This window comes from Heteronotia binoei, chromosome 12, assembly GCF_032191835.1.
Source record: "Heteronotia binoei isolate CCM8104 ecotype False Entrance Well chromosome 12, APGP_CSIRO_Hbin_v1, whole genome shotgun sequence".
NCBI classification, from domain to species: Eukaryota; Metazoa; Chordata; class Lepidosauria; order Squamata; family Gekkonidae; genus Heteronotia; species Heteronotia binoei.
The window spans coordinates 8433909-8459328 of NC_083234.1; the positions used below are offsets into that span (position 1 = coordinate 8433909).

Genomic DNA, 25420 nt, shown 5'->3' on the forward strand with positions numbered 1-25420 from the left:
AGCTACGGCTGACCCGAGGCCATCCCAGCAGGTGCAAGCGGAGGAGTGGGGAATCAAACCCGGTTCTCCCAGAGAAGAGTCCGCGCACTTAACCGCTACACCAAACTGGCTATGCAGAACCTGCTTCTCTTAGTTTGTACTGGAATTCTATGGTTTTTTTTTAAAAGCTTACTGCAGGGGAAGAGGCAGCTGGTGTGTGCGGCGCTCTTTGCAAAGGGATGGCCTCCGCGGGCCCTGCTGAAAGGGTAACACGTCCTCTGGTGATTTCAATGCCTGGTATTATTTACCTGGCTGACGTCAGTCATGGGGAGCCGCTTCCATTCTTTCTGGAAAGCCCCAGGATACGAGGCACCTGACCACTTCACTGGCTTGCAAACACAGCTAACCCTTTATAGCACCCGGCATATGATGCCAGTGGGGGCTGGGAAGGGAGAGAAAAACCTTCACTTCGGACTATTTTGCAGAGATGCCCTCCTGCTTAGTCTGAACAACTTACCCGGGTTTTACCCCTCCAGCTTGCAAAAGCCACAGCCGCCCATTGGCTGCCAGCCGGGTCAATTCGGAACAGGGAATAGCCTGCCCTCAATGACTTCTTGGCTTTTACTGCACCCAAGGAGCAAAGAGACCCTTATGTTTGCACTTCACTGCCAACCCGGTGTTATTTTAACTACTTTTGTAATACTAAGATGGAAGAAGTCTCTCTCTCTGGGGAGAGAGCCAGTTTGGTGTAGTGGTTAAGCGTGTGGAATCTCGGAGAACCGGGTTTGATTCTCCACTCCCCCCAACTTTCAGCTGCTGGAATGGCCTCGGGTCAGCCATAGCTCTCATAGGAGTTGTCCTGAAAAGGCAGCTGCTGTAAGAGCTCTCTCAGCCCCACCTACCTCACAGGGTGTCTGTTGTGGGTGGGGATAAAAGGAGATTGTGACCGCTCTGAGATTCAGAGTATAGGGCAGGATATAAATCTAATATCGTCTTCTTCTTCTGTCTCTCTCTCTCTCTCACACACACATACACTCTATTCAAATGAAGCGAGTGCCCAGAAAAATGAGCCACACTGTATAAACTTCTAACCTTTCCGACCCTGACAATTTCAAGAGGCAGTGGAAAGCACCATCCAAAAATGGCTCCCGCAGACATCAGAACCAAACACTAAAATGGCTGCTGCAGGAGATAAATCGAGATGGGCAGCTGTATTTATGTCTGCGGCAGAAAAGAGGAAGTGCCCAGAAGCACCTTAAAGGCTAACAAAATCGGTGGCAAGGGAGGAGCTATTGTGAGTCACGCCCCACTTTTTCAGATGCAGCTAGAATGCGAGTCCATCTGTCGTCATATCTGAAGTCACTCCGCTCTCCAAGATATATGGACTCACCCTCTAGCTCAGGAGGGGCCAGACTAGCTCGACGCAAGAGCCACATAGAATAAATGTCAGATGTTTGAGAGCCACAAGACATAAATGTCGGATGTTTGAGAGCCTAAAGACGAAGAAGGAAGGAAAGCAAACAGATGGGGAAAGGTGGAAAGAATAGCAACTTTAAGTGCTTTCTCCAGACTGCTGGCTGGCTTGGTGAAGTGATTTAAAAAGAGAAATGCGTTCACCAAGCCAGCCAACAAGGTGGTGGGGGCTTCAAGAGCCACACAAGAAGTGTGAAAGAGCCCCATGCGACGCCCGAGCCACAGTTTGCTCACCCCCGCTCTAGCTGCATTTGAAGAAGTGAACAAGTGACTCATTAAAGCTTCTTCCCTACTACAAATTTTGTTAGTCTTCCCCGTGGCACAGTGGAAAAGCTGCAGTACAAGCTCTCTGCTCGAGCCTGGCGGAAGCTGGGTTCAGGTAGCCGGCTCGAGGTTGAGCCCGCCTTCCATCCTTCTGAGGTTGGTAAAAGGTGTCCCCAGCTTGCTGGGGGAAATGTGTAGACGACTGGGGAAGGCAACAGCAAACCACCCCGTAAAAAAGTCTGCCGTGAAAACGTCATGATGCAACGTTACCCCAGATTCAGAAACGACTGGTGCTTGCACAGGGCACTACCTTTACCTTTTTTTCAAAAAAGGGACTCTAATTCTTTTCTAGCCCTGGCAGGAGTCAGGCTTGTCTGACACAGGCCAAGAGGCGGGGTCTACACCTCTCACCATTTCTTTGTCTTGCCTTCTTCGGAGGGAGGGGGCTGCATTCCTGACCAGGATGAATCTCAGCACCTTCACAACATGGAAGATCTCAAGGCCCATCTCTAAGAAGAACATCCAGACACCTGTTTCACTTCCTGGGGGGGGAAGCTGCATAGACACCCAAGCAGTATTCAACCAAACCAGGTCATAAAGTACAGCGATGAAGAAGGTGATACTGGATCCATATCCCGCTCTATACTCTGAATCTCAGAGCGGTCGCAATCTCCTTTACCCCCCCCTCCCCCACAACAGACACCCTGTGAGGTAGGTGGGGCTGAGAGAGCTCTCCCAAAAGCTGCCCTTTCAAGGACAACTCCTACGATTTATATCCCACCCTCCACTCCGAAGAGTCTCAGAGCGGCTCACAATCTCCTTTACCTTCCTCCCCCACAACAGACACCCTGTGAGGTGGGTGGGGCTGGAGAGGGCTCTCACAGCAGCTGCCCTTTCAAGGACAACCTCTGCCAGAGCTATGGCTGACCCAAGGCCATTCCAGCAGGTGCAAGTGGAGGAGTGGGGAATCAAACCCGGTTCTCCCAGATAGGAGTCTGCGCACTTAACCACTACGCCAAACGGGCATCTTGACTTGGTATTGACACGGCCGACTTGGCAGGACCTTCAGCTGAGCGATTCTAGCGTCCCTCCTGGAAGCAGCTTCCTGCAAAGATTCTCTTCTCCCTTTGTTTCCAGACTCTGGTCCTTTCTGTAAATGCAACACGGGGCTGGCAGCTTTTTTGAGGGTTTTCTGAATCTATACCTGCAGGCACTGGTACAACCCGCTGCTCCGAGACGGCGCGTGTTGGAGGACGCCACTTCAGCACGCCCAGAAGTTTAAAAACGGAAGGTCCAGGTTCTTTATTGTGCATTAATACACTGCAATTGCTTTTACAGAGTCCAGCATACCAACTGCAAGTAAATACTACAGATGGGCTCACAAAACTAGTGCATTTCTCCCAAAAGCAAAAGACTAAAACCCTTTCAACTCTTTTTATTTTTTAAAAAAATACATTAAACGTACCACGCACACGTATTGCACTTGTCTCCATGTGAAATTTTTTTAACCCCATGTACATCTCACCAAAGTCTCTTCAAAGGAGTCTGAATTGAGACGAAGAAAGCTACAAGTTGCTCTACAGTAGTTATACACAAAATCCTCTAACAACAGACACAGCAGACTCGACAGAAGCGGTTATTCTGAAGTAGCGGTAATACAGAGAGAGAGAAGGGGGGGGAGAGGGGCGGTGCTCTGTAGGTACGCGAGTGTGGCTTAGGAAGAAATGGTTTCCTCTATTGTTGTAAGAGAAATGACACCAAACGTTGCTGTTAAGCAGAGGGACGCGTCTGACCTAGTTTTACATTCAGGACTTCCACTCCCCTAAACTGAGGTACAAAGCGATTTTTGTCGACAGAAAACGGGACATCTCTGAGCTCTCTGCACCTGAATACTGATCTGTAGCCACCTCCTAAGGTCAGCTACGAGTTGTGCTCTGTATGCGCCGCGGGGATCCCTGCGCAAAATGAGGCCAGCCCAGGTTCTTGGGGGCTGTGGAGAGGGCTGCTTCCCTGGTCTTCGGTGGAGAACGAACAGGCAGAGGCCTCAAGGCCTCCGTCCCACTCCCTGGAGCATCCCCCGATTCATTTCTTGTTGACAGCTCATTTCGAAAGGCGGAGGTGCCCATTCCGAAGGCAAGAACGCCTGGGAAAAGGGGTCCTTAAACCCCCTCCCTCCTGGTGGTACTGAAAACGGGGCTGGCCATGTAGGGTCTGTGCAGAGGCGACCCCCATTTCACCAGGACTGTGGCCCTCCCTGGCCTATTCTGGATGGAAACCTCTGGTGGGCTGGAGATGCTCAGAGGACCGCTGTTGCCTGGGAGGCGGGGGGAGGAATGGTTGACTTGCCCACTGAATACAAAACCAGCAGATAAAAGCCAAGGGCCAGCAAGATTTTTCTTCCCCCCCCCTCCCCTGCTTTCAAGGAAATAAGGCAGTTGGTGTCAGCTCGGCTGGATGTCTTCTCTCCCTCCCCCATGTGAAGTGCATAAGATACAGCAGGAGAGGGTCTCCTTTTGAGAAAAGCCTCGCCATTACAGATGAGATGCAGCCGTAGTGTTATTATTCCGGGGAGAAGCGTTCTGGCCAAGGGCCTCTCCCCCGAGTCCCAGAAACGAAGCTTCCGGGGGTGTGAAAGGACCTGTGGCAGGAGAGGGAAGCCGGAAAGTCCTGTTCCCTGGGCCTCTCCCCCAGTCCTTCTAAGAGCAAGGGGTCCTCCCACAGGAAACAGGAAATCCTCCAAGGCAAGAAGACCCCTCTTGGAAAACCTTTCAAGACACAGCTTCTTGCTGCCTTCTGAATGAAATCTGACGCCTTATTAAAGGAACTGAGTATAAATCACCCATAGCCTTGGAAATCCAAAGTGAAGGGTGGCAAAGGCCGGCGCCAGGCCGTGTCTGTGCCTGGAAGGGGGGATTTTTTGAAAGGGTCGCCTGGTGTGGCTGCAGCGCGCTGGACTCGAGAACCAGAGATGGGAAATGGAAGCATCCCACTCGCGGTGGCCTGGTTCTTCCTGAAGTGATCTGGCTGGGCACAGGTTGCAGGTGGGAGTTTGTGTGACTGAAAGCCAAACTGGGGTGGAGCCTGGGGGCACGTCTGGCTGGAGGTAGTGCTCCTTCAGCTACCTGGATTGGAGGGGAAGTGCCACCCTCGAGCAGAAAGCATCCAAAGGATCTCACCCAGTTGGCTCGTAGATGTGCCCGTCAGCTTTGGGAAGAAGGGGAGGGTGAGCTATGCCAGTTCCCAGTCCGGCTCCCTATGTTGCTCCTGAGAATCCACAAAGTCCCAGAAACGAAGCTTCCGGGGGTGTGAAAGGACCTGCGGCAGGAGAGGGAAGCCGGAAAGTCCTGTTCCCTGGGCCACCCTTCTTGGATAAATGCCTTCTCCCCTTCCCCCAAGCCCTAGCATGTTGGGGGGTGGGGGGGAGAAGCTAAACTAAAACTTTCACCTCTGATAGATCATGTTCTTTGTAGAGAAGCGTTCTGTCACACAAGCTTCCACTGGCAATTTTAAATGGTATAGCCCAGGCGCCGGTTCACCGTTTCCGTGAGAAACGGGCCCAAGGTTTCCTTAAGACAGACTGTTATTTTGTGCTTAAATACACCTGTGTTGTGCTTAAAAGTGTGTCACCTGCCCCCAGCAGGGTGCTCAACTCTGCCAGCATCTTCCTTAACGGCATCGCATCGCTTTAAAGCACCCTCCTGCGACCCATTTGAGGGATTCCCTGGACTCTTCCTGTGAGTTTCAAGTTGGCGGATCGCGCACCGCGTAAGCCTGGCTGGGTAGAGGCCTGTTGAAAGGGCGACCGGTTCGACAGTTCCGGATCCCGAATATTGCTGCAATACTTCATCAAATATGTCAACGACCGAGTCAAACACGTGTGAGGAAAATTTTAAAGCCTACGTTCCACACGGTGGAACTCTGGCTCCAAAGGGACTTTGGTGCCAGCGTGGATATAACTGGGGTATTTTTCTATTTCAGAAAGAAAAGGGGAAAAAAAGATAGAAAAGAAACGCGTGATCTCTTTAAAAGAACCCAAAAAGGCACAGCACTATCACTTCACATGGGTTTTCTGATAAGCTTGTCGTGTTTCATCCTTAAATGCTAATCCCCTAACTAACAGTCCAAATATACAAAGCCTAACACACCACCAGCAATGCACACTGTTCAGCCCAATTACGGCTGCCTCTTTTCAGCAGAGAAACAACCAAGGGCAGCTTAAAACAACTTCTCCAGTGATCAGAATGAGGTCCGGAAGCAGCTCTCAGCTTCACCTTTTTTCACCCTCCCCACCCCCACCCGCCAGTCTCTTTAGAATCTCCTAATACGAGAGTCTTGTGGAAATCCTACAAGTCAGATCCAGGGTCTTGTCGATAGATGGACATCCCAGACCTGTTTGTCGAAGAGCCAGGGATCTGTCACGGTGTGTCAAGAGCAGACATCTCCTGGTTTGCATTGAGAAAAACGTTCCGAGCCCAGAGGTGGAAGCGGAAGCCGCCGGGGGTGCCCTGGGGGTCCTCCAAGAATCCGCTACAGCCTGGTCCGACATCGGTAGCTACAAGCCAAGTCTGCAGTGACCTGGGCGGGCTACGCTCCTGGTTTCCCTTAAAAAACAAGCCAAGTCTTTGCTGAGTTCCATTGGAAAGAGAAAAAAAAAAAAAGGTATTGCTTTTATTGCCAAGAAGTCTGGTGCGTCACGCATCTGTTTTCCTTCCCGAACTCCACCAGGTTCCTTCTGACAGACAGGATGCAGCCCACGGAACACCAGACGGTTTGGAAGGCCCATGCGTTATAGCTTGCCCTCCCTCCTTCCTTGCCTGCCTCCTGCCCTGCTTCCCCAAAAAGTGCGGTCCCTGCCTCAAGCTCCTGCCGACGAGCTTTCCGGGAGAGGGACGCTCAGCCCTGCCCCGCTAGTACCAATTAGGAGGGTTAGTACATTCACCCGTTAGGGTCAAGGGTTGGATCATAAGCCAAGAAATTTTAGGGATGGAACGTAAACGGAAATCCACACGTATTTCTGTCCTCCGCTTTAACCGAACTGCCTTCCACCCAGAACGCTCCAACACTGGCTAGTTCACCAAGACATAGCCGCCATGTTGGGGGTCGACAGTTTCCATCATTTCACAATCGAAGAGTCCCGGGAACTCCCCCAGGCCCAACGCCTCGTAGCTGGACGGGGCCCCCGGAGAGTCAGAGCTCCTCTGGCTGTCGGTTGCTGCTACACCGCTCTGCTGGGCTGGGTCCAAGGGATACGGATGCTGACTGGCATAGTCCGGCTCAGACGAGGCGCCAAGGGGCAGTTCGCAAGTCTGATAGGGATACTGATGCTGCTGATGCTGCATGGGAATCTGTGACGGCAACCGAGACGCGCTGTGGACTTGAGGCGAGGACGGCTGGTCGAGCGGAAGCTTCTGATACTGGCTAAGGAAAGGGTCGCACTGCATTTGTTCCGTGGAAGGCTCCAGGAGAGGGCTCAGGGGCTGCACCAGGCCGAACTGGGGAGGGCGTGGCAGCGGGGGCTGCTGGTCTTCGTGGCAGGGGAGGGGCAGCTGGCTGGACCTGGGGTAGGTGCTCTCGGCTATCTGCATCTGGTTGAAGTAAGCCTGCAGCTGGGATTGCTTCTGAAGGAAGAGCCGCTTCTGATGCAGCCTGGAATCAAAGACAACGAGGGAAATTAGCTTGGCCTCTCCCAAATGCCATGACCGGTCCCTCCTCCCTACTTTTACATTTCCCCTCCCTCACATCAGGAGAGCCCTGCTGGATGAGACCAGCGGCCCACCCAGACCAGCGCCCTTCCCCTCTCGCACAGTGGCCAGCTAGTCCTCTTAGAGCTCTAACAACAGGGCATGGAGGCCGAGGCCTTCCCCTGACATTGCCTCCTGACACTGGGATTCAGACCTCTCCTCCTTGAATCTATCTAAATCCCTTTTAAGCCGGTTGCCATCACTACATCCCCCGTCAGTAAATTCCACTCACTGTGTAAAGCAGGATTTCCTTTTGTCTGTCCTGAACCTTCCGTCCATCAGCTTCCCTGGATGCCCTCGAGGTTTAGTAGTTTGCAAGACGGAGAAAACGTTCTCTTTGTCAACCCTCTTCACCCCATGCATAGTTTCATAAACCTCTTATCAGATCCCCCTCCCTTTCCCAAACTGAAAAGTCCCCAACTTCTATTTTGGAGGAGCACTGAATCCCTGTGCAGGTGGCCTAATTCTAACTCCCCTCCAAAGATAGATAGATAAATTTATTGTCATTGTTCTCAAGAAAATGAGAGCAACGAAATGAGGTGCTCTTCCACAAACATACCAACACATCAACACCCACAAAAGGACATATACATAGACCATTTAAATGCATCTAAAAACACATAACCATTCATAACCCCGCATTTAGCTTAACCACGGCACTTCGATAGAAGCTTCCCTTGAATCTATTTGTCTTTGCCTTCAACACTCTATATCGCCTGCCTGACGGTAAAATCTCAAATAGCAAGTGGCCCGGATGTGAAGGGTCCCTTAAGATCATTTGTATCTTCCTTCTACATCCCTTATCATACAGATCCACAAATCTTCTGTGCTCTCGCCATCACTCTTTGGAGCACCGTTCTCTTTACAAACCCACATCTACAAACCCATCAGCCTTTTTAGGGCGCCCTTTCAGTTCAGAGGCAACCTTTTGCAATTCTCTTTTGAATACCAGGGAGACCAGACTAAAACCATCGCTTCTTTTCTACGCATCTAAGCACGGGGCATGCTCAGGGGAACCACATTCCGCCCACCCGCGGCAGGACGAGCTCTGCTTGAAATGAGCACCAGTATGTTGGACTCCCTTTTCCATTTGGGCAACCAGCTCCCCCCATCCAATTCGGAGAGAAGCACAGCAGTCAGCAGGAAATGAGCTGCACGCTCACTGTGCTGGAGCTCTAAGGCTTGTGGGTATTTGTGCCAAAGACTTGCACTGAGCAGTTTTCATTCACGAACGCAAAGGCAGCCACCTGCCTCCGCTTTCTTTCAGGAGCCCTGTTGGTGTGAGACCTTGTCCAAGAACACAGAGATGCCTGGAGAAGCCTTCAGGGACCACTGTGCTCACCTCGGTTCACCTGCAAAGGTGTCCATTTCTGACTTAGTTTATTCAGTTTATATCCCGCTCTCCCCACCGAAGTGGGCTCAGAGCGGCTTACAGACCATCTAAGATAACAAAAACAGTAAGACCAACAAAAGAATCACTACAGTAACATTAAAAGTGCTATGCCCGTGATGACAAAAGTACAGCCAGCTTCTTCATATCAATTAAACTTCTCACCTGTGCTCCTGTAGCTGTTGTTCCAGGCTCCGTGGCAGCTCCTTGCAAAAAACCTGGCAAGCGTTTTGAGCTTTTGAAAGCAGGCTGGGCTTCTGGAGCAAGAAGAGAAGTCGACTTAATCGTCACGTAACAATTTTGTAAAACCGAATGTCTTGCAATCTTGCTGGAAGCCTTTTGCCAATCTGGCTCCGCAGCAAGAGCAGACGGGTGTGGCTGGGCTTTCTGGTAGGCCCATCAGCACCGCCCCAACGGAGTGCAATGCTATGAACCCCTTCTGCCTGACACGGCGTGAGTGCGTGGAGAGAGAACATCCCTGAGCCATTAGAACAGGGGTTCCCAACCTGTTTCAGCCAATGGGCACCTCTGGAATTCTGACACACGGCGATAGGCACAACCACAAAATGGCCACCACGGGAGGCAAACAAACAAACACACACACAAAAGAAGCCCAAGGAGTGATTTTAAAAAAATGCACTGGGAAAGAGAGAAGTTTGAGTCTAGTGGTACCTCTAAGACCAACAAGAGTTTAATTCTGGGTATAAGTTTCGGTGTGCAGGCATACTTCATCAGATAGCGGGAGAGAGAATAAAACCGACACCACTGAAACAGCATTACTTTAATCTGCACAGCCAATCAGGTCTCCAGTGGCCAATCAGAAGCTCTGCTGGGCAGGAGTCCCGCTGACCAGGTCCCACCTACACTTAACAGGCACCAAGAAAGGCTCATGGGCACCGTATGTTGGGGGCCCCCTGCATTACTGGCCAGGAGATACGAGAATGCTCCCTGTAGCCTTCAGTGTTGCTCGGTTTGGGTTAATGCTTTGGAAGGAGGCACTATACCTGGAGCCTGTGCTGCAAATACTGAGTTTCTAAGCTTTGCCGCCTGGACAGCAGCTGGGGATGCACGCCGTTAGGAAAGACAGAGGCCGCTTCCTGCTGCTGGGATGCCTCCTCCTTGGGAGAAAGGGGAAAAAAAGAAGGCGGAGCTCAGAAGAGAGTGGAATCCTCCATCTACCCCACAGGCCGTTTTTGCGGCTCAGGACTCTAGGAATGCTGCTGAGTCAGTGAGAAGCAAGAGTTCTGTAGAACCAGAAAGAGTGCCAAATCAGTGGCCGGGCAATGAGCCAGCAACCTGGGAGCTGACAAACCTTGGGGGGTGGGGAGAGCACCTGTGCCTAATCTTCCTCCATCCATCCACAGCCAAGACTGGAAAGGTTATTTCCAACTCACATCCAATTTGTAGCCTACACGTTTGTGCAGGGAAGCTGGAAGGGACAGAATGGCATTCATCGCCCAGAGGAACCTTAGAGAGTCAGGAAGAAGCCCTTCCAGTGGCTGAGGTGCTGCGCGTGCTTAGTCGGTGGCCCTTCTTGCCCCTCCCCATACCCCTTACAAGATCCCCCCCCCCCACCCAGCCCCACATTCTCTACCACTAACCATTCCCCTTTCTCCCTTCCTGATCCCCTCTTCTTTACCCCAGCAACAAAAACTTTCATATCTTGCAAGGAGAGAGACACAGATAACTAGAGTGAGGGGTGCAAAGGCAGTAACAAAACCCACCTGGTGGGGACCGCTCCCAAGGTCTTGCAAATGAGAGGTGGATGTCAGGGCGGGTCCGTCTTCTGACCTCATCTGTTCATACAGCAGCTGGACTTTGTTCAGCTCCAGGATTCCTTTGGTTCGGGCCAGGTTCTGAAGATGCTGTCGGAATGCTACAATCCCTGGAATAGAAGAACACAAGAAGAGCCCTTCTGGATCAGACCAACAGTCCTTCTCGTCCAGCCTCCTGCCTCACACAGGGACCAACCAGTTCCTCTGAATTGCTGCGGCCTTGCCCTGACATCGCCTCTTGGCTCTGGAAGTCAAGGGATTAGTGCCTCTGAATGTGAAGGTTCGTCTCAGTCACCACGGCTGGGAGCCACGGATAGACTTCCCCTCCATGAATCTATCTAATCCCCTTTTTAAAGCTTTTTAAATTTCTGTATATACCTGGAATTTCAAAAGGCTTTTTTGACAAGGCACCTCACCAAAGGCTCCTGAGTAAACTTAGCAGCCGTGGGATAAGAGGCTGGGTTCTTTTATGAATTAAAAACTGGTTAAATGACAGGAAGGAAAGAGTAGGAACCTGTGGACAGTTCTCACAACGGAGGGAAGAAGAAGAAGAAGATATTGGATTTATATCCCGCCCTCCACTCTGAAGAGTCTCAGAGCGGCTCACAATCTCCTTTCCCTTCCTCTCCCACAACAAACACCCTGTGAGGTGGGTGGGGCTGGAGAGGGCTCTCACAGCAGCTGCCCTTTCAAGGACAACCTCTGCCAGAGCTCTGGCTGACCCAAGGCCATCCCAGCAGGTGCAAGTGGAGGAGTGGGGAATCAAACCCGGTTCTCCCAGATAAGAGTCCGCACACTTAACCACTACACCAAACTGGCTCTCTCCCACAAGGATCGGTACTGGGGCCTGTGCTATTTAAGTTATTCATCAATGATCTGGAACTAGGGGTGAGTAGAGTAGTGGCCAACTTTGCAGGTGACACCCAATTATTCAGGATGGTGAAAACCAAGACTGACTGTGAAGAGTTCTGAGAGGACCTCTGCAAACTGGGTGAGCGGGTGACAGTGTGGCAAAGTTCAGTGTTGGCGAGGATTTTTTTGCAGGAAAAGCCCAGCAGGAACTCATTTGCATATTAGGCCACACACCCCCTGACATCATCGTTTCACGTAGAGCTTTTTTTGCAGAAAAAGCCCAGCAGGAATTCATTGGCATATTAGGCCACACCCCCTGGCACTAAGCCAGCCGAAACTGTTCCTGCTCAAAGATGGCCCTGAGTGTTGGTATACCTGGACTTGAAACATGAAGCCATTCCAAGTAAGCAAGGTATAACAGCAGCACTCTATAAAACTTACATTTTTTCGTTTGGGGGGGTTTTCCCTCACTGCCCCATGCTGCTCTTCATGCAACACAAACACGCGGACGCAAATCCTAACAACATCTACACACAGCTTGGTGCCCCAGAGAACACCAAAATTAAAAGGGGAGGGAAATGTTCACACGCTCCATAGGAACTGCTGAATAGCAGGATGCCTGACATCAGATTTTTAAAAGGGATTGGGGGGGGGCGGGATACGAAGTCTGGGCTGAGGAATGTAATGATGCCTGAAAAAGAGCAGGGAGATCCTGGTGAAGTCCAGGCTCCAGAAACGCAGGACTTGCTTCCAGGCAATGGGGGCTGAAGGCAGAGGTTTGGGCTGCACGTGCCACTTCTTGAACTGACAGGGACAAGTGACAGGCAAATTTGCTGCGGCAGCCACACTTTTGAGCACCTAAACCTCCCTAAAACAAACAAACACACACACACACACACACACAGCAGCCAGAACCCGATGCCATAATTCACAGGTGTGTTAGGGCCAGTTACCTTGTGTTAGTGATGTGTCCGATGCTCTGCGCCCCTCTCGGAAGCTAACGGGGGAACGGTTGTGGGCTTCTCTCTTCTGAGAGGCCAGTGCCTGCATGGCAGGATTGGCGGGTCTCAGCCCGATAAAACGGGGCGTCATCCTGGGAGCTGGCTGATTGGCCAGTACCATTTCCTTCAGGGAGGGGGTGTCTTCCAGGAAGTTCAGGTCCTGCTGGAGGGATCCCATGTCATATTCCGAGTCAACGCTGCTCAAGGACTGGTTCTCATCCATGGAGAAGACTTTCCCTTTAGCGCATTAAGAAAATCCAAAGTCAGTGGAATACCAGTGTACATTAAACGGCTGTGCACAGAAGCCGTGCAATATCTGCAAAGGTCTACAAACAAGCAACCTTGTCTTTCTTTGACACTTCCCAACTCTGGAACACGCAACTGATTCACATAAAGCAGCGACTTTTCCCGCTCAGTAATGGTCATGTCAATGGACACGATGTCAAGCTAAAAACATGAAAACGGCAGCCGTGATGTATCAGACTTTGCACCCATCTGATCAGGCAGATGCTATAAGGAAACCCACAGGCAAGGCCCGTACCCGTTAGCCCTCGACTACGTCACTGCTCTCTCCAGCATCTGACCACCAGACCCGTTCAGCTGTGATGGCGAACAGCCTGTGACAGACCTCTCCTCCTGCATAGCTGTGCCCATCTAAACCCTGGCCCTGGCCACCTCCACAGCAGAGATTTGTGGGAAGGAGAACCTCCTCTTGTCTGCCTTGAGTCTACTGCCCATCAATTTCACAGGGTGATGATTACCCAGAGTTCTGGTATTAAGGGAGAGAACGGTTGCTTCCCACCCGCTTCTTCTACGGGATGCATAATGGGTCAACTAGTATCCTGTCACCTGGCAGTCACCTTTTTTCCCTAAGCTGAAAAGCCCCATGTGCCTTGCCTCGCAGGGAAGACTCTCCGACCCTGTCATCACTACCATCGCCTTCGTCTGCGTTTCTCCCGGCCCTTCAATGTTCTTTTTGAGATGTGGCAATCAGAACTGCACACACTGTTCCAAAAGTAGTCGCTGCAGAGACTTGCTTAAGGGCATTACTATTCCATCCCTAGAATGGAATTTGCCCTTTTTTTTAAAAAAAAGAAGAAGAATCCTCATAGAATCATAGGATAGAGGTGAAAAGTGCCTAAACTCCCTGCACCATGCTGGATGATCCAAAGTATCCCTGGCAAATAACTGTCCAATCTCTGCTTAAAACCCCCCATGGAGAGAGAACCCACAACTTCCCTGGGCAAGTGATTCCACCAGTGAAGTACCCTTATTATGAAAAGGTTTTTCCTAATATCCCTCCGGTATCCCCCCATAATTAAAACTCATTATTACAAGTCCTTTTCTCCACTACCAACTGAAATAGCGCCCTACTTTCCTCTAAGTGACTGCCTTTCAAACCCTTTAAAAGGTCGCTACGTTCGGCCTCCCAACATCTGTTGGGCATCCCCAGCCCAAGAGACGCCCACCTGGCCTCAACCAGGTCCAGGGCTTTTTCAGTCCTGGCCCCAACCTGGTGGAATCAGCTCCCTATTGAGATCCGGGCCCTACCTGGCTTATTAGTGTTCCATAGGGCCAGGACCGGATCTACATTATTATTTGGGGGGGGGGTGTGGAGCACGACATCCATGCACTTTGCACTAGGCAAGCAGGGGGTTGGACTAGATGACCCTGGAGGTCCCTTGCAGCTCTCTAATTCTATGATTCTAAGTTGCTATGCAGTCACTATGTCCATTGTGAATCCATCATCTCTGTTTCTAGTTATGGAACCAGCCACTGCCAGGACCCTTGAGACATATCCTTGGTGTGAGAGGACCATCTGCTCATCACCCAAAGAACAAGCTCTTTCTACCAGTCCATTAACAGGATGCTCTCCTCCTCCATAAGAGCAGAAAGACTGTCAGGGCAGGAGTGGGATTTCTCTACCAAGTCTGTGACAGTCTCATCCAGAGCTTTTTTTGTAGCAGGAACTCCTTTGCAATATTAGGCCACACACCCCTGATGTAGCCAATCCTCCAAGAGTTTACAGTAGACCCTGCAAGAAAAGCCCTGGAAGCTCTTGGAGGATTGGGTATACCAGGGGTGCGTGGCCTAATATGCAAAGGAGTTCCTGCTACAAACACCCCCCCCCCCCGGTCTCATCCATACATCTGCAGACTGAAGACACCTTTGCAAACGGACCTTTTCCTCATGCATGTTAGTTGGGTTCTCTTTTAGGATTTGCTCCAGTTTTTTTCAAAAGCTTGCACACGGTCAGAAACGTGCTAAGCTATCAACAGAACCAACCTACTCACATCCAAAGACAACAATGCACAGACTTTCACACAAAAGGGTGTTTTTTGCAATCAGAGCATGGAGAGTTCTGCAATGTGACCCCCATCTCTACTTATCAGATCACGTGGAGATACTTATTGTGAAACCCCTGGCCTTAGATGACCAGCCTAGCGAGGGTATCTGAAAGTGAAACATTATCAGGAAATGCAACAACATGTGCCCGTGTGCTGGTTTTCGACTTCCGAAGGACGGCAGCCCTGACCCTCACCGCGTTCCCTTGAGATTTGTTTGCTCAAAAGCAGTTTTGGCAGCCAGTGATTCTTAGCAGCCAGCCATTGGGGGGGGGGGGGAGGGGGAGGTAAGGGGGGGATTTCCTCTGGCCCTCTCTGAATACATAAACAAACACCTTATAAGCATCCTGGGATTTGCAGCTCAAGGCGAGGGAGCTGCTTCCGCACCTCTGCCCAGGAATGCTAGCAAGGAGTGCTCTGTTTGGATTTCCTTTCGTTTGCTGCCTGTGAACTGAGCATGCACTAGCTGGGGGCTCCTTCCCTGAAACTTGTTTGCTCTTCCCAGCCTTTGCTCACTGTCATGAGATTATCTGGCCTTCTGCTTGCTTTGCCATCTGTACGTTTACCCCTCTTATCTCCCCGCTGGCCTGTAAAGCAAATTCATCATCGGCTCCAAGGCAATGAAAACAAAGACCCCGGTCGGCGGAATGGCAAAGCCGAGCTTGAGACCTCAGAGCCACCCCTTCGCCTCGAGCCGCGTGGATCGTGATGCTTCTCATGGCCTAGAAATTTCCCACCGGCCCTTGTTTGCCCCAGCTCTCCGTTCGCCATCAAGTGCAATTGGAAGGATGAGCACGACCCAGTCTTAGGGAAGTTTCTTTTGGGTATTCTTCAACAAAGGCTAGGGTTGCCAATCCCCAGGCAGGGGATCCCCTGGTTTGGAGGCCCTGCCCCCGCTTCAGGGTCATCAGAAAGTGGGGGGGAGGAAATGTCTGCTGGGCACTCCATTATTCCCTATTGGAGACCAATTTCCATAGGGTATAATGGTGAATTGGTCTGCGAGTATCTGGGGCTCTAGGGTGGTGGAGGCGCCATATTTTCAGCATAGCGTCTGGTGCCTCTCCTCAAAACACCCTCCAAGTTTCAAAGGGATCGGACCAGGGGGTCCAATTCTATGAGGCTCCAAAGAAGGTGTCCCTACCCTTCATTATCTCCAACGGAGGGAAGGCATTTAAAAGGTGTGCGGTCCCTTTCAATGTGACGGCCAGAACTTTCTTGGGAGTTCAGTGATGCTTGTCATAACCTTGCTCCCGGCTCCACCCCCAGTGTCTCCTGGCTCCACCCTCAAAGTCCCCAGATATTTCTTGAATTGGACTTGGCAACCCTAACACAGGCATAGATCCTCAGCTTCCACCCTGGACGTTTCGTTCCCTCCTCCTGTACCTGTGCCTGGCATGACAACCAGCTGGTTGGTCACTTCCGCAAGAGTGTGACGCCTCTTCCCACAGCGAGTGGCCTGCAGGGCAGCGAAGGCTTGTGCCGGATCCTCTTCGGACTCTCCTTCCGTCTCTATGCCTTCGTCGATGGAGGTTTCCATCATGCTGCTAGGCAGGGACTGGCACCCCTTCCTCACCATCATAGGGGGAACAGGATCCAGAAGGCAGCCATTGAGCTGAACACCACCACAGTGCAGAGGTGGGCGGAGGAGGAGGAGAGAGAGAAACGACACGGTTTTCAATTAACAGTGGATGTGTCCTCGCACACACAGTCACAAAACCTCTGTGAATCGAGGTAAGCGGATGTTACACGGCAGAGACCACCTGCTGACTGAATCCAACCCATGAGCTCCCTGCAGTGTAAAAACTGCCCGTCAGAATGCAGAGTTGGGCTGGCTGGAGACACCAGTAGTGAAATCGGGGAGGTGATGACCCTTCTGAACTCATCTGGGAGCGTCTCTTTGTCTAAAGACAGGGCCACAAGGCCTGCCGTGTGAGAAGGCTTCAGGTTTTGAATGTGAAATGCACCCAGCAGGTGACTGGGGCATTAGGGAGGGGCGTGAGTGTCAGATAAAGGGCTTGTTCTCCAGAAAGTTCCTGAACAGGCACAGAACCCATCTGTGCACCTACACAGGCCCTACCAAAAACAGGGGGAGAGCTCCCTTTAAGATGGGACACCTATACTATAAGGGTGATGACCCTTCTAGCCCACCAGGGTTTTCCGACCTCCAGACAGTTAACACAAGCTACTCCTTTAGCAGTCCTCTCCCTCACCATCCTCTGGGACTTGTGCGCATTCTGGAAAAGTCACAGAAATGCAACCCTGCCAAATAAACTTCTCCAAGAAACTGGAAAAGTACAACTTTACAAAACGAGGTGAGGTCAGGCTTGCCCCCCCCCCCCCCCCCGCCATGAAGACCTGCACGCTTTCTCAGGGTCTAATGACCCAGGCAGAATCCACCAGGTATTCTCCAGTGCCAACCCCATGACAATTGACAGATGTGTGAGCAGGTCCAACAGGGCTTAGCTTAGCAGGTGAAGTTCCCAGAACACCATGTTCCAGGTGTGCTGGCTCTGAGAACCAACAGCTCTCCCAGCCAGCTGAGGAGTGACTTGGCCGCTCTGTACTAATCTGCGGGCATTTAAGCAGCTGTTCCCAAATTCCATCAAGAAATCTGTCTTGTAGGATCAGCTTCAAAATTAGCGAATTGCCAAACTGCTGGGGGAGGGCTAAGTGCCCACTCATCTGGGAGCGTCTCTTCATCTAAAGACAGGGCCACAAGGCCTGCCGTGTGAGAAGGCTTCAGGTTTTGAATGTGAAAAGCACCCAGCAGGTGACTGGGGCATTAGGGAGAGGCGTGAGTGTCAGATAAAGGGCTTGTTCTCCAGAAAGTTCCTGAACAGGCACAGAACCCATCTGTGCACCTACACAGGCCCTACCAAAAACAGGGGGAGAGCTCCCTTTAAGATGCGGCACCTATACTAAAATCATTAATTATTATTAATAGGTCAATCAGATGTCTCCAAGACTAATAAAATCAAGTTGCACTTTTGGCAAAGATTAGAAAATACTTCAGCTTTATGTAAGGAGGGCTTCTAGCATCCTGGCCCCACTGATGGACCTCCTGATGGCATCTGGGTTTTTTTTGCCACTGTGTGACACAGAATGTTGGACTGGATGGGCCATTGGCCTGATCCAACAGGGCTTCTCTTATGTTCTTCTGTCTGGGGCAGTCATGCTCTGTATTCTTGGTGCTTGGGGAGGAGCACAGTGGGAGGGCTTCTAGTGTCCTGGCCCCACTGATGGACCTCCTGATGGCACCTGGGTTTTTTGGCCACTGTGGGACACAGAGTGTCGGACTGGATGGGCCACTGGCCTGGTCCAACATGGCTTCTCTGATGTTCTTTTTTTTAAAAAAATTCTTTACGTGAAGCATGGAATTTCAGGTGAGTTTCATGCAGGAAGAGCCTGTGCAGAAATAAAGAAGGCTGGAACTGCGAAGTGAGAAAGCAAAGATGCAGGGCAAGAGGGCTCATGGCCAGTTTTAAGCGCTTAAATGTTACCCTGTCATGGATCTGATACATCACTCATTCACACCAGACCCGTTTGGGAAACAATTGTTATGCACATCTCTCTGGATCAGGCATCCCCAGCCTTCCTGAACCAGTGACCACCATGAGGATTTTGGCACAAAATGGCCTCCGTGGAAGGTACAGCCGCACATGCACACACGGAGGAAGGCCAAGCGCAGGGGACGAGAGAAGACATTCTAAAAAATACACTGGGAAAAAAGAGTGAGCAACGGAACAAACCCTACTCTACGGTAGCAGCTGCCACCAAAACTACATTAATTTAATCTGCACGGCCAATTGGATCTCCAGTAGCCAATCAGAAGCCCACCTGGTCCCACTCACTTTCCAAAAACACCTGACGTGTGTGTTTGATGGGATGTATGTGGTCAGAAGTTCTCCTCTGGATGTCTATAGTTCTCTTACTTAGGTACTTAAAACAAGGGTTTGCCAGGTCACATTGTCATGCTGGCGGGGGGATGGGGGTGTGTGTTCCAGGAATAGGCAGGGACGTTGTGCAGCATCTTACACAAGAGCTAAAATGGCAACTGCCATGTCATATAGGCAGCCGCTCTTCCACCCATAACACACACCTGGCCACTTAGCAATGTTAGATACATACAAAACACCAAGGGCTTAATCTTCAGATCACAGTGGTCAGATGACACCACGACCACGGCCACGCCTTCATCATATGCTTTTCTCTGATCTCAGAAATTATTATTGTGCTCTCTACCTATATAAAAGGGGCTGAATTCAAATAGCATCTTCTACTTCCAACTACCAAAAACACGTGCGCCACCAGCAGTGTGCACAAACTTTTCAGGGATAGCTGATGCCTCAGTTGTGCTCTTTGTGCCATTTGCTGCTTCTCCCCGACTCTACAGCACCCTTAATCAACTGAAAAACAGAGAAGAGGTCAGGTCTTATTGGTTTGTCTGCCTCGGAATACATCACAGGGAAGCAGAGCCGCTTCCTCTGGATTTAGAATCGTGAGTTTCTAGGTGTCAAAACATCAGCGGGGAAAGTTGCTCGATTTGCTGCCATGAAGCCAGGAAACTGAGTCAAAATATACCAGCACAGTGGAGAGGACTGCAAGGAACAGTTAGCCTTTTATTTTTTTACATAATTTATACTCCACTTTTCTCTCCAGTGGGGATCCAAAGTGGCCTACGTTATTCTCCTTTCCTTTGGAGAAATATTCTATTCCAGAGCTCATATGATCTTGAAAGCTAGGCAGGGTTAGCAAACTGGTTAGTACTGGGATGGGAGACCACCAAGGAAGCCCAGAGCTGCTATGCAGAGGCAGGCAAGGGCAAACCACCTCTGAACATCTCTGGCCTTGAAAACCCTTCAGGGTCACCAGAAGTCGGCTGCAACTGGATGGCCTTTTCCACCACCGCTCAGCTTGCCTGCTGTCTTGAGGTGATTCTGGGCAAAGGCACACCCTGTCGGCGGGCCCAGCACAGGGGCTATTTCTGTGCTCCTCTAGCCCCGGCTGACGGATCAGGAGACTCCCTGGATTGCCGTTAGCAACACACTTTGAACAGGAGATCGCTAGGCAATAATTCTGCATTGCTCAGATGCCTCTTTTGGGGCAAAGATATCTATTTCGCTCCCGTTCTCCTCCGTTTTAGCACCAAAGCGTGCAAGTCAGCTGTGTCTGTGGGGAGTGGGGTGGGAAGCTGCCATTTTAACAAGCTCTTCTATAAAATATACATTTATAAATGTTGCCCCCCGCCTCCCTGCAGACCTACTTTGTGTCATCTCTCTGGTAGTACAAGAGGACATCAGTCTACAAAGCCCCGTTTGTGCTGCTCTTATATAAATAAATATAGAACACTTCCAGATTGGCAATCAGTGTATCAGCGGTATAATGCGAATCAGATGGAACAAAAAAAATGTCAGTTTTAATGAGGCAATTAATGTGCAAGAACAGAAAAAGTGACTCGGTGGATATTCCTCCCCCCGCCCCTCCCCGACACACACACACACACATTTCTGACCTATACGGTATTCTGGCTGCAAGAAGTACCATCTCCTTCCCCTTCTGTCAGCTCACATCTCCCAAGTTATCTCCCCCTTCCCTTTAGGGACATCACCATGGAGTCTAAGCCGGATGCGTCAACGTGCAACACTGACTGGAGCCACTGCACCCTTGCGCAACTGTGGAGCTGTCGCTTCTCATTAGCAGACTTCCATGCCAGCCTGTTAACCGTCTAGGGGCAGGAACTCTAGACTAGTTTCCTTGCATAACTACCTGCAGCAAAACCCCAGGGAGTGGCAGTTTGGTTACAGATTCTTTGGGGGGGGGGGGGTCGGGCAGGGAACCCTAGCTGTCACCATTTTCGAGACAGATGCCTTCTAATATGTTCTGACAACCTGCAGGCCCCAGAATGCCTGAGATCATCGATGAAATAAACGAAAAGCAAAAACAAATTACTTGAAACAAGTGTTACTTATTTTTGCTTTTCGTTTATTTTATTGACGAGTATCTTTTGTGTCTTCCAAGCGGCCAACGGTTTGTGATGCAGACAGGCAGAAAAACAGTCACAACTGCAGCTGAAGATTAAACAGTTCGCAGCTCAAAGGAAACCCGAGGACAGGCAGCAGGCGACCATGTCTGAAAGGCGACAAGGTGAAGGAAATGTGTTGTTCTGGACAGAAAGAACCATAAAGACAACCCTGAACACCGAATGGGGAAAGCCGAAATCCAGCTAGAAGGACCCTCTGTACCGTATGAGTTAAAATTTGCAAAGATGGATCAAACACTTGAGAGACAAGAAACTGTTCAGGTTAACTTCTGCACAGAAGAAAGGCTGATGGGGAAACAAGGTGTCAAACAGAGGGCCCTGCAGCTAAGAGTAAGAGGGTGAGCTGCACCAGAGTAAAGTCCAGTTTGATTGTGTGTTGTCATCTCTCCATACATTCTACAGCAACAACCACACACGAGACAAACTCACTGAATACTCTGAACCACCTGCTCAGATCTTCTGTTCATTTCGCAGGATATTCAACTACGTTTCCCACAAGCATAAAGGTCAACAAGATTAAACATTTCTATGTGACTAATGAGGGAACATTCAATCTACATAGGTGTATTGCCTGGAATGTAGCTCCTTCATTGGCCTTAGAATATTTGAAAAGAAAACTGACACCACAGAACTGTCATAATTTAGATTTTTTTTTTACTAAACTGTGTATCCCCTCAGAGACATATCCAAGGCTAACTGCCTTAACAGCTCCAAGCGATCCTCTAGTTCTCTCTATCCAGCACACGGTATATCTATAGACGTTTTATGACAATTTTGTCTATAAAAACAAAAATACCTAAACAAACGTCTGTCTTTGACTCAATTTCCTGTCTCCACAGGAAGCGGCACAGGAGGCCTGGAAGAACAGCCGCCCATTCCTCCAGTAGGCCTTGGCTTTCGAGCAGCGGCCTCCTACCCAGTGCAAACTACGGCTCCTACACTGGAGTCAGTCAAGGTCATTTTTAAACTTTCCTGAGCACTGCAAGGCGTTCCAGATACCGTGTTGATCTTGTGGCACTGGAAACCACACGACATTAAATGCAAGGCCTTTTCACCTCACAGCAGGCACCTCCAGAAAATACCTGCGGGCCTCCCACTTCCTCCGGCTGTGAAATAAGTCACTCAGTCTGTCCTGTGCAAACATTTATTAGCAGTCCACGTCTGATCTTATAAACAGAAGCCTCGGGGGAGGAGGGGGGCCTCATGTGGTCTTACCACCACAGTGAAGCAGACATTTATGCAGTCACCGCAAATAAATGGAAACCACTGCCGCAGCACCACAAGGAGACTGAAACGCTGCTCTGCCACAGGAGAACTGGGAAAAGGCTAAATCAACCACAGGTCTCTGAAGCGCTCAGCGCTAAGCCAGCACCTTCGCCCCCCGCCCATAATAATAAAAATAATCAGGCGAAGACTGAGGTCTGAGTGGCCCAGAAGAGTTACAACTGCAGGAGCTCTGCCACCCCCCATTTTATTTTTTAATCTAATGAAAGGAACTTGACTCTCCCCAGCTTCTAGCCCGAAATCTTGTTGTTGGTCTCTAAGGCGCTACTGGACTTAAATCTACCTCTTCTGCTGCTGACCGACACAGCTAACCTCGGAAACAATCCAACATTCTAGGAGGCTGAAATGATGCAGATCTGTGGACTTTTTAAAAGTTACCTTTGGCGTGTCAATGCGCTCTTCCTCCATGAAAGCGGATTCTGCCTGGCAGCCGGAAGGAGAAAACGAGAAAGCTTCGGCGGCGGAAGTGGGAGGCAGGCCGGGAGACCTCAGCAATCTCACGTTCTGGGGGCGCAGGCTGACCGGTGCCACTGCTGCCTGGGTCTACGAGGAATGAGAGCAAGAGGGGAAATAGAGCAGCTGGAAGGCAGGAAGCATCCCAGGAACCCCCTGAACTCTCCAAAGCAAGTTCTCGCTGTTGCTGTCAGTAAAAAGACCAAAAAAGCTGGGAAGTACTTGGGAAAACCAGGCACAATGTTATTGAGAGCCAGTCTGGTGTAATGGTGAAGTGTGCAAACTCTTATCTGGGAGAACTGGGTTTGATTCCCCACTCCTCCACTTGCACCTGCTGGAATGGCCTTGGGTCAGCCAGAGCTCTCTTATCTGGGAGAACCGGGTTTGATTCCCCACTCTTCCACTTGCACCTGCTGGAATGGCCTTGGGTCAGCCAGAGCTCTCTTATCTGGGAGAACCGGGTTTGATTCCCCACTCCTCCACTTGCACCTGCTGGAATGGCCTTGGGTCAGCCAGAGCTCTCTTATCTGGGAGAACCGGGTTTGATTCCCCACTCCTCCACTTGCACCTGCTCGCATGGCCTCGGGTCAGCTGTAGCTCTTGCAGAGTTGTCCTTGAAAGGGCAACTTCTGTCAGGGCTCTCTCAGCCCCACCCGCCTCACAGGGTGTCTATTGTGGAGGGAGAAGATATAGAAGATTGTAAACCGCTCTCTGATTCAGAGAGAAGGGCGGGGTATAAATCTGCAGTCTTCTTCTTCTTCACTGTTATTTATTTAATTCATTTACACTCTGCCGTTCTCCACAGTGGGGACCCAAAGAGAGTTACATAATTTTTGTCTTCTCCGTTGCTTCCTCACAACAATCTGGTGAGGTGGGTTAGGCTGAGAGAGCGTGACTGGCCCAAGGTCACCCGGCGAGCTTCCAGGGCCTAAGTGGGGATCCAAACCTGGGCCTCCCAGATCCTAGTTGGGTGCTCTAACCATTACACACCACACTGGCATGTTCTTCGCTGGAGGGGGCGCACAAGCCATCATTCGCTCCTGTCTAGAGCTCTGCAAGTTTCCTTGCATGCACCATCTAGACAAGAGCTCATAAAGAAGAATCTGGGTCTTCCCAAAGGCTCATGTTGGTTTGCCCCTTCACTGCCATTAAGTACATCCCGATTTAACGCTAACTAAATTGGCGTCGCACTGATTAAAAAAAAAGACTCACAGGCTGCCAGATGCCCGATGGCGCAGAAAGGGCCACAGCAACAACATCTGCCATCCAACACACCCTCCCGTTCCAAACCCGTGAGCCAATGCTGTTCCCTTGTCTCCAAGCACAGTACACTCAGTTGCTCTATATATGTTTTTTGAAAAATAAGAATGTTTTGCAGCAGTGCAATTCAGAACACTTGGGGATCTGCTGCAAGCTCCGGGCTAGTGCTGCTCCTCATAGCCTGCAAGGTCAAGAGGGTTTTCTGCTTGTTCAAATGGGAGGGACGGTGGCTCAGTGGTAGAGCATCTGCTTGGGAAGCAGAAGGTCCCAGGTTCAATCCCCGGCATCTCCAAAAAGGGTCCAGGCAAATAGGTGTGAAAAACCTCAGCTTGAGACCCTGGAGAGCAGGGGAGGGACAGTGGCTCAGTGGTAGAGCATCTGCTTGGGAAGCAGAAGGTCCCAGGTTCAATCCCTGGCGTTTCCAAAAAAGGGTCCAGGCAAATAGGTGTGAAAAGCCTCAGCTTGAGACCCTGGAGAGCCGCTGCCAGTCTGAGAAGACAATACTGACTTTGATGGACCAAGTGTCTGATTCAGTATAAGGCAGCTTCATATGTTCATATGTTCAAATGAAAAGCCAGCCCATACGCCATCTAACAGTTGGCTCCGAAGGGTGCCTGGATGACACAGGACTCAGGATCGTGACGGTCTGCAGGGCTGCGCCTGGCTCCAGGGATTCCGTCAGGACTTCTGCAAGGCCAGGACCAGCGGGAGCACCAGGACCAACATTCCCCAGTGTGATATACCACCCGCGTGTTTCACCGGCCAGTGAAAAAAAACCTACTTCGTAGCCTGAATGCTTTCCAGGCCACCAGCTGGTTTATGAATGTGCTAATTGTGGGCTGGAGCTTACCCCGCGGCTTTGGGCTCGACGCTGTTCGTGACTTGCATGTCAGGGAAAATTGCAAACATCTGCCCAAAGCAGAGGACGACATGAGTGGCAGAAAAGGCCACAGGCTCTTTCATGCCAAATGAATAATTAATAAGCATGCGCTCGGTGCTTAAGGGTCTTCAAATGATTTTGCAATTATATCAGTTGTCCTTACCACAATCTTGCAAGGTAAGCCAGGGTCGTTATTCCCACACTGCAGACAGGTGTGCAGAGGCTGAGGCGGGCTTGCCTAAGGTCACTTAGTGGCAGGGGGCAGATGTGAAGCAGAGATGATGATATTGGATTTATATCCTGCCCTCCACTCCAAATCTCAAGAGTGGTTCACAATCTCCTTCATCTTCCTCCCCCACAACAGACACCCTGTGAGGTGGGTGGGGCTGAGAGGACTCTCACAGCGGCTGCCCTTTCGAGGACAACCTCTGCCAGAGCTATGGCTGGCCGGAGGCCGTTCCAGCAGCTGCAAGTGGAGGAGCGGGGAATCAAATCTGGTTCTCCCAGATAAGAGTCCGCACACTTCACCACCACACCAAACTGGTTCTCTTGTGGTGGGGCTGAGAGAGCTCTCGCAGCAGCTGCCCTTTCAAGGACAACCTCTGCCAGAGCTACGGCTGACTTAGCAGCTGTGACTGGAGGAGTGGGGAATCAAACCCGGCTCTCCCAGATAAGAGTCCGCA

At 50.7% G+C, this 25420-nt stretch overlaps 1 protein-coding gene across 3 annotated transcripts in view; it reads right to left on the reverse strand.

Annotated features, from left to right (window-relative positions):
• Positions 1 to 2989: 2989 nt before the first annotated feature.
• The window catches only part of SIK2 (salt inducible kinase 2), a 103838-nt gene continuing 81407 nt past the window's right edge, over positions 2990 to 25420 (reverse strand). The window contains exons 9-15 of one of the 3 annotated variants that reach the window (XM_060250455.1): positions 22523 to 22687; positions 16204 to 16432; positions 12428 to 12712; positions 10572 to 10732; positions 9852 to 9962; positions 9013 to 9104; positions 2990 to 7362 (exon numbers count right to left, since the gene is read on the reverse strand). In XM_060250455.1, coding sequence (XP_060106438.1) covers positions 6783 to 7362; positions 9013 to 9104; positions 9852 to 9962; positions 10572 to 10732; positions 12428 to 12712; positions 16204 to 16432; positions 22523 to 22687 — 1623 coding nt within the window. In that variant the 3' untranslated portion in view covers positions 2990 to 6782. Of the gene's footprint in view, positions 7363 to 9012; positions 9105 to 9851; positions 9966 to 10571; positions 10733 to 12427; positions 12713 to 16203; positions 16433 to 22522; positions 22688 to 25420 lie in introns of all 3 variants that reach the window. The other 2 variants (XM_060250456.1, XM_060250454.1) reach the window with 2 other exon arrangements.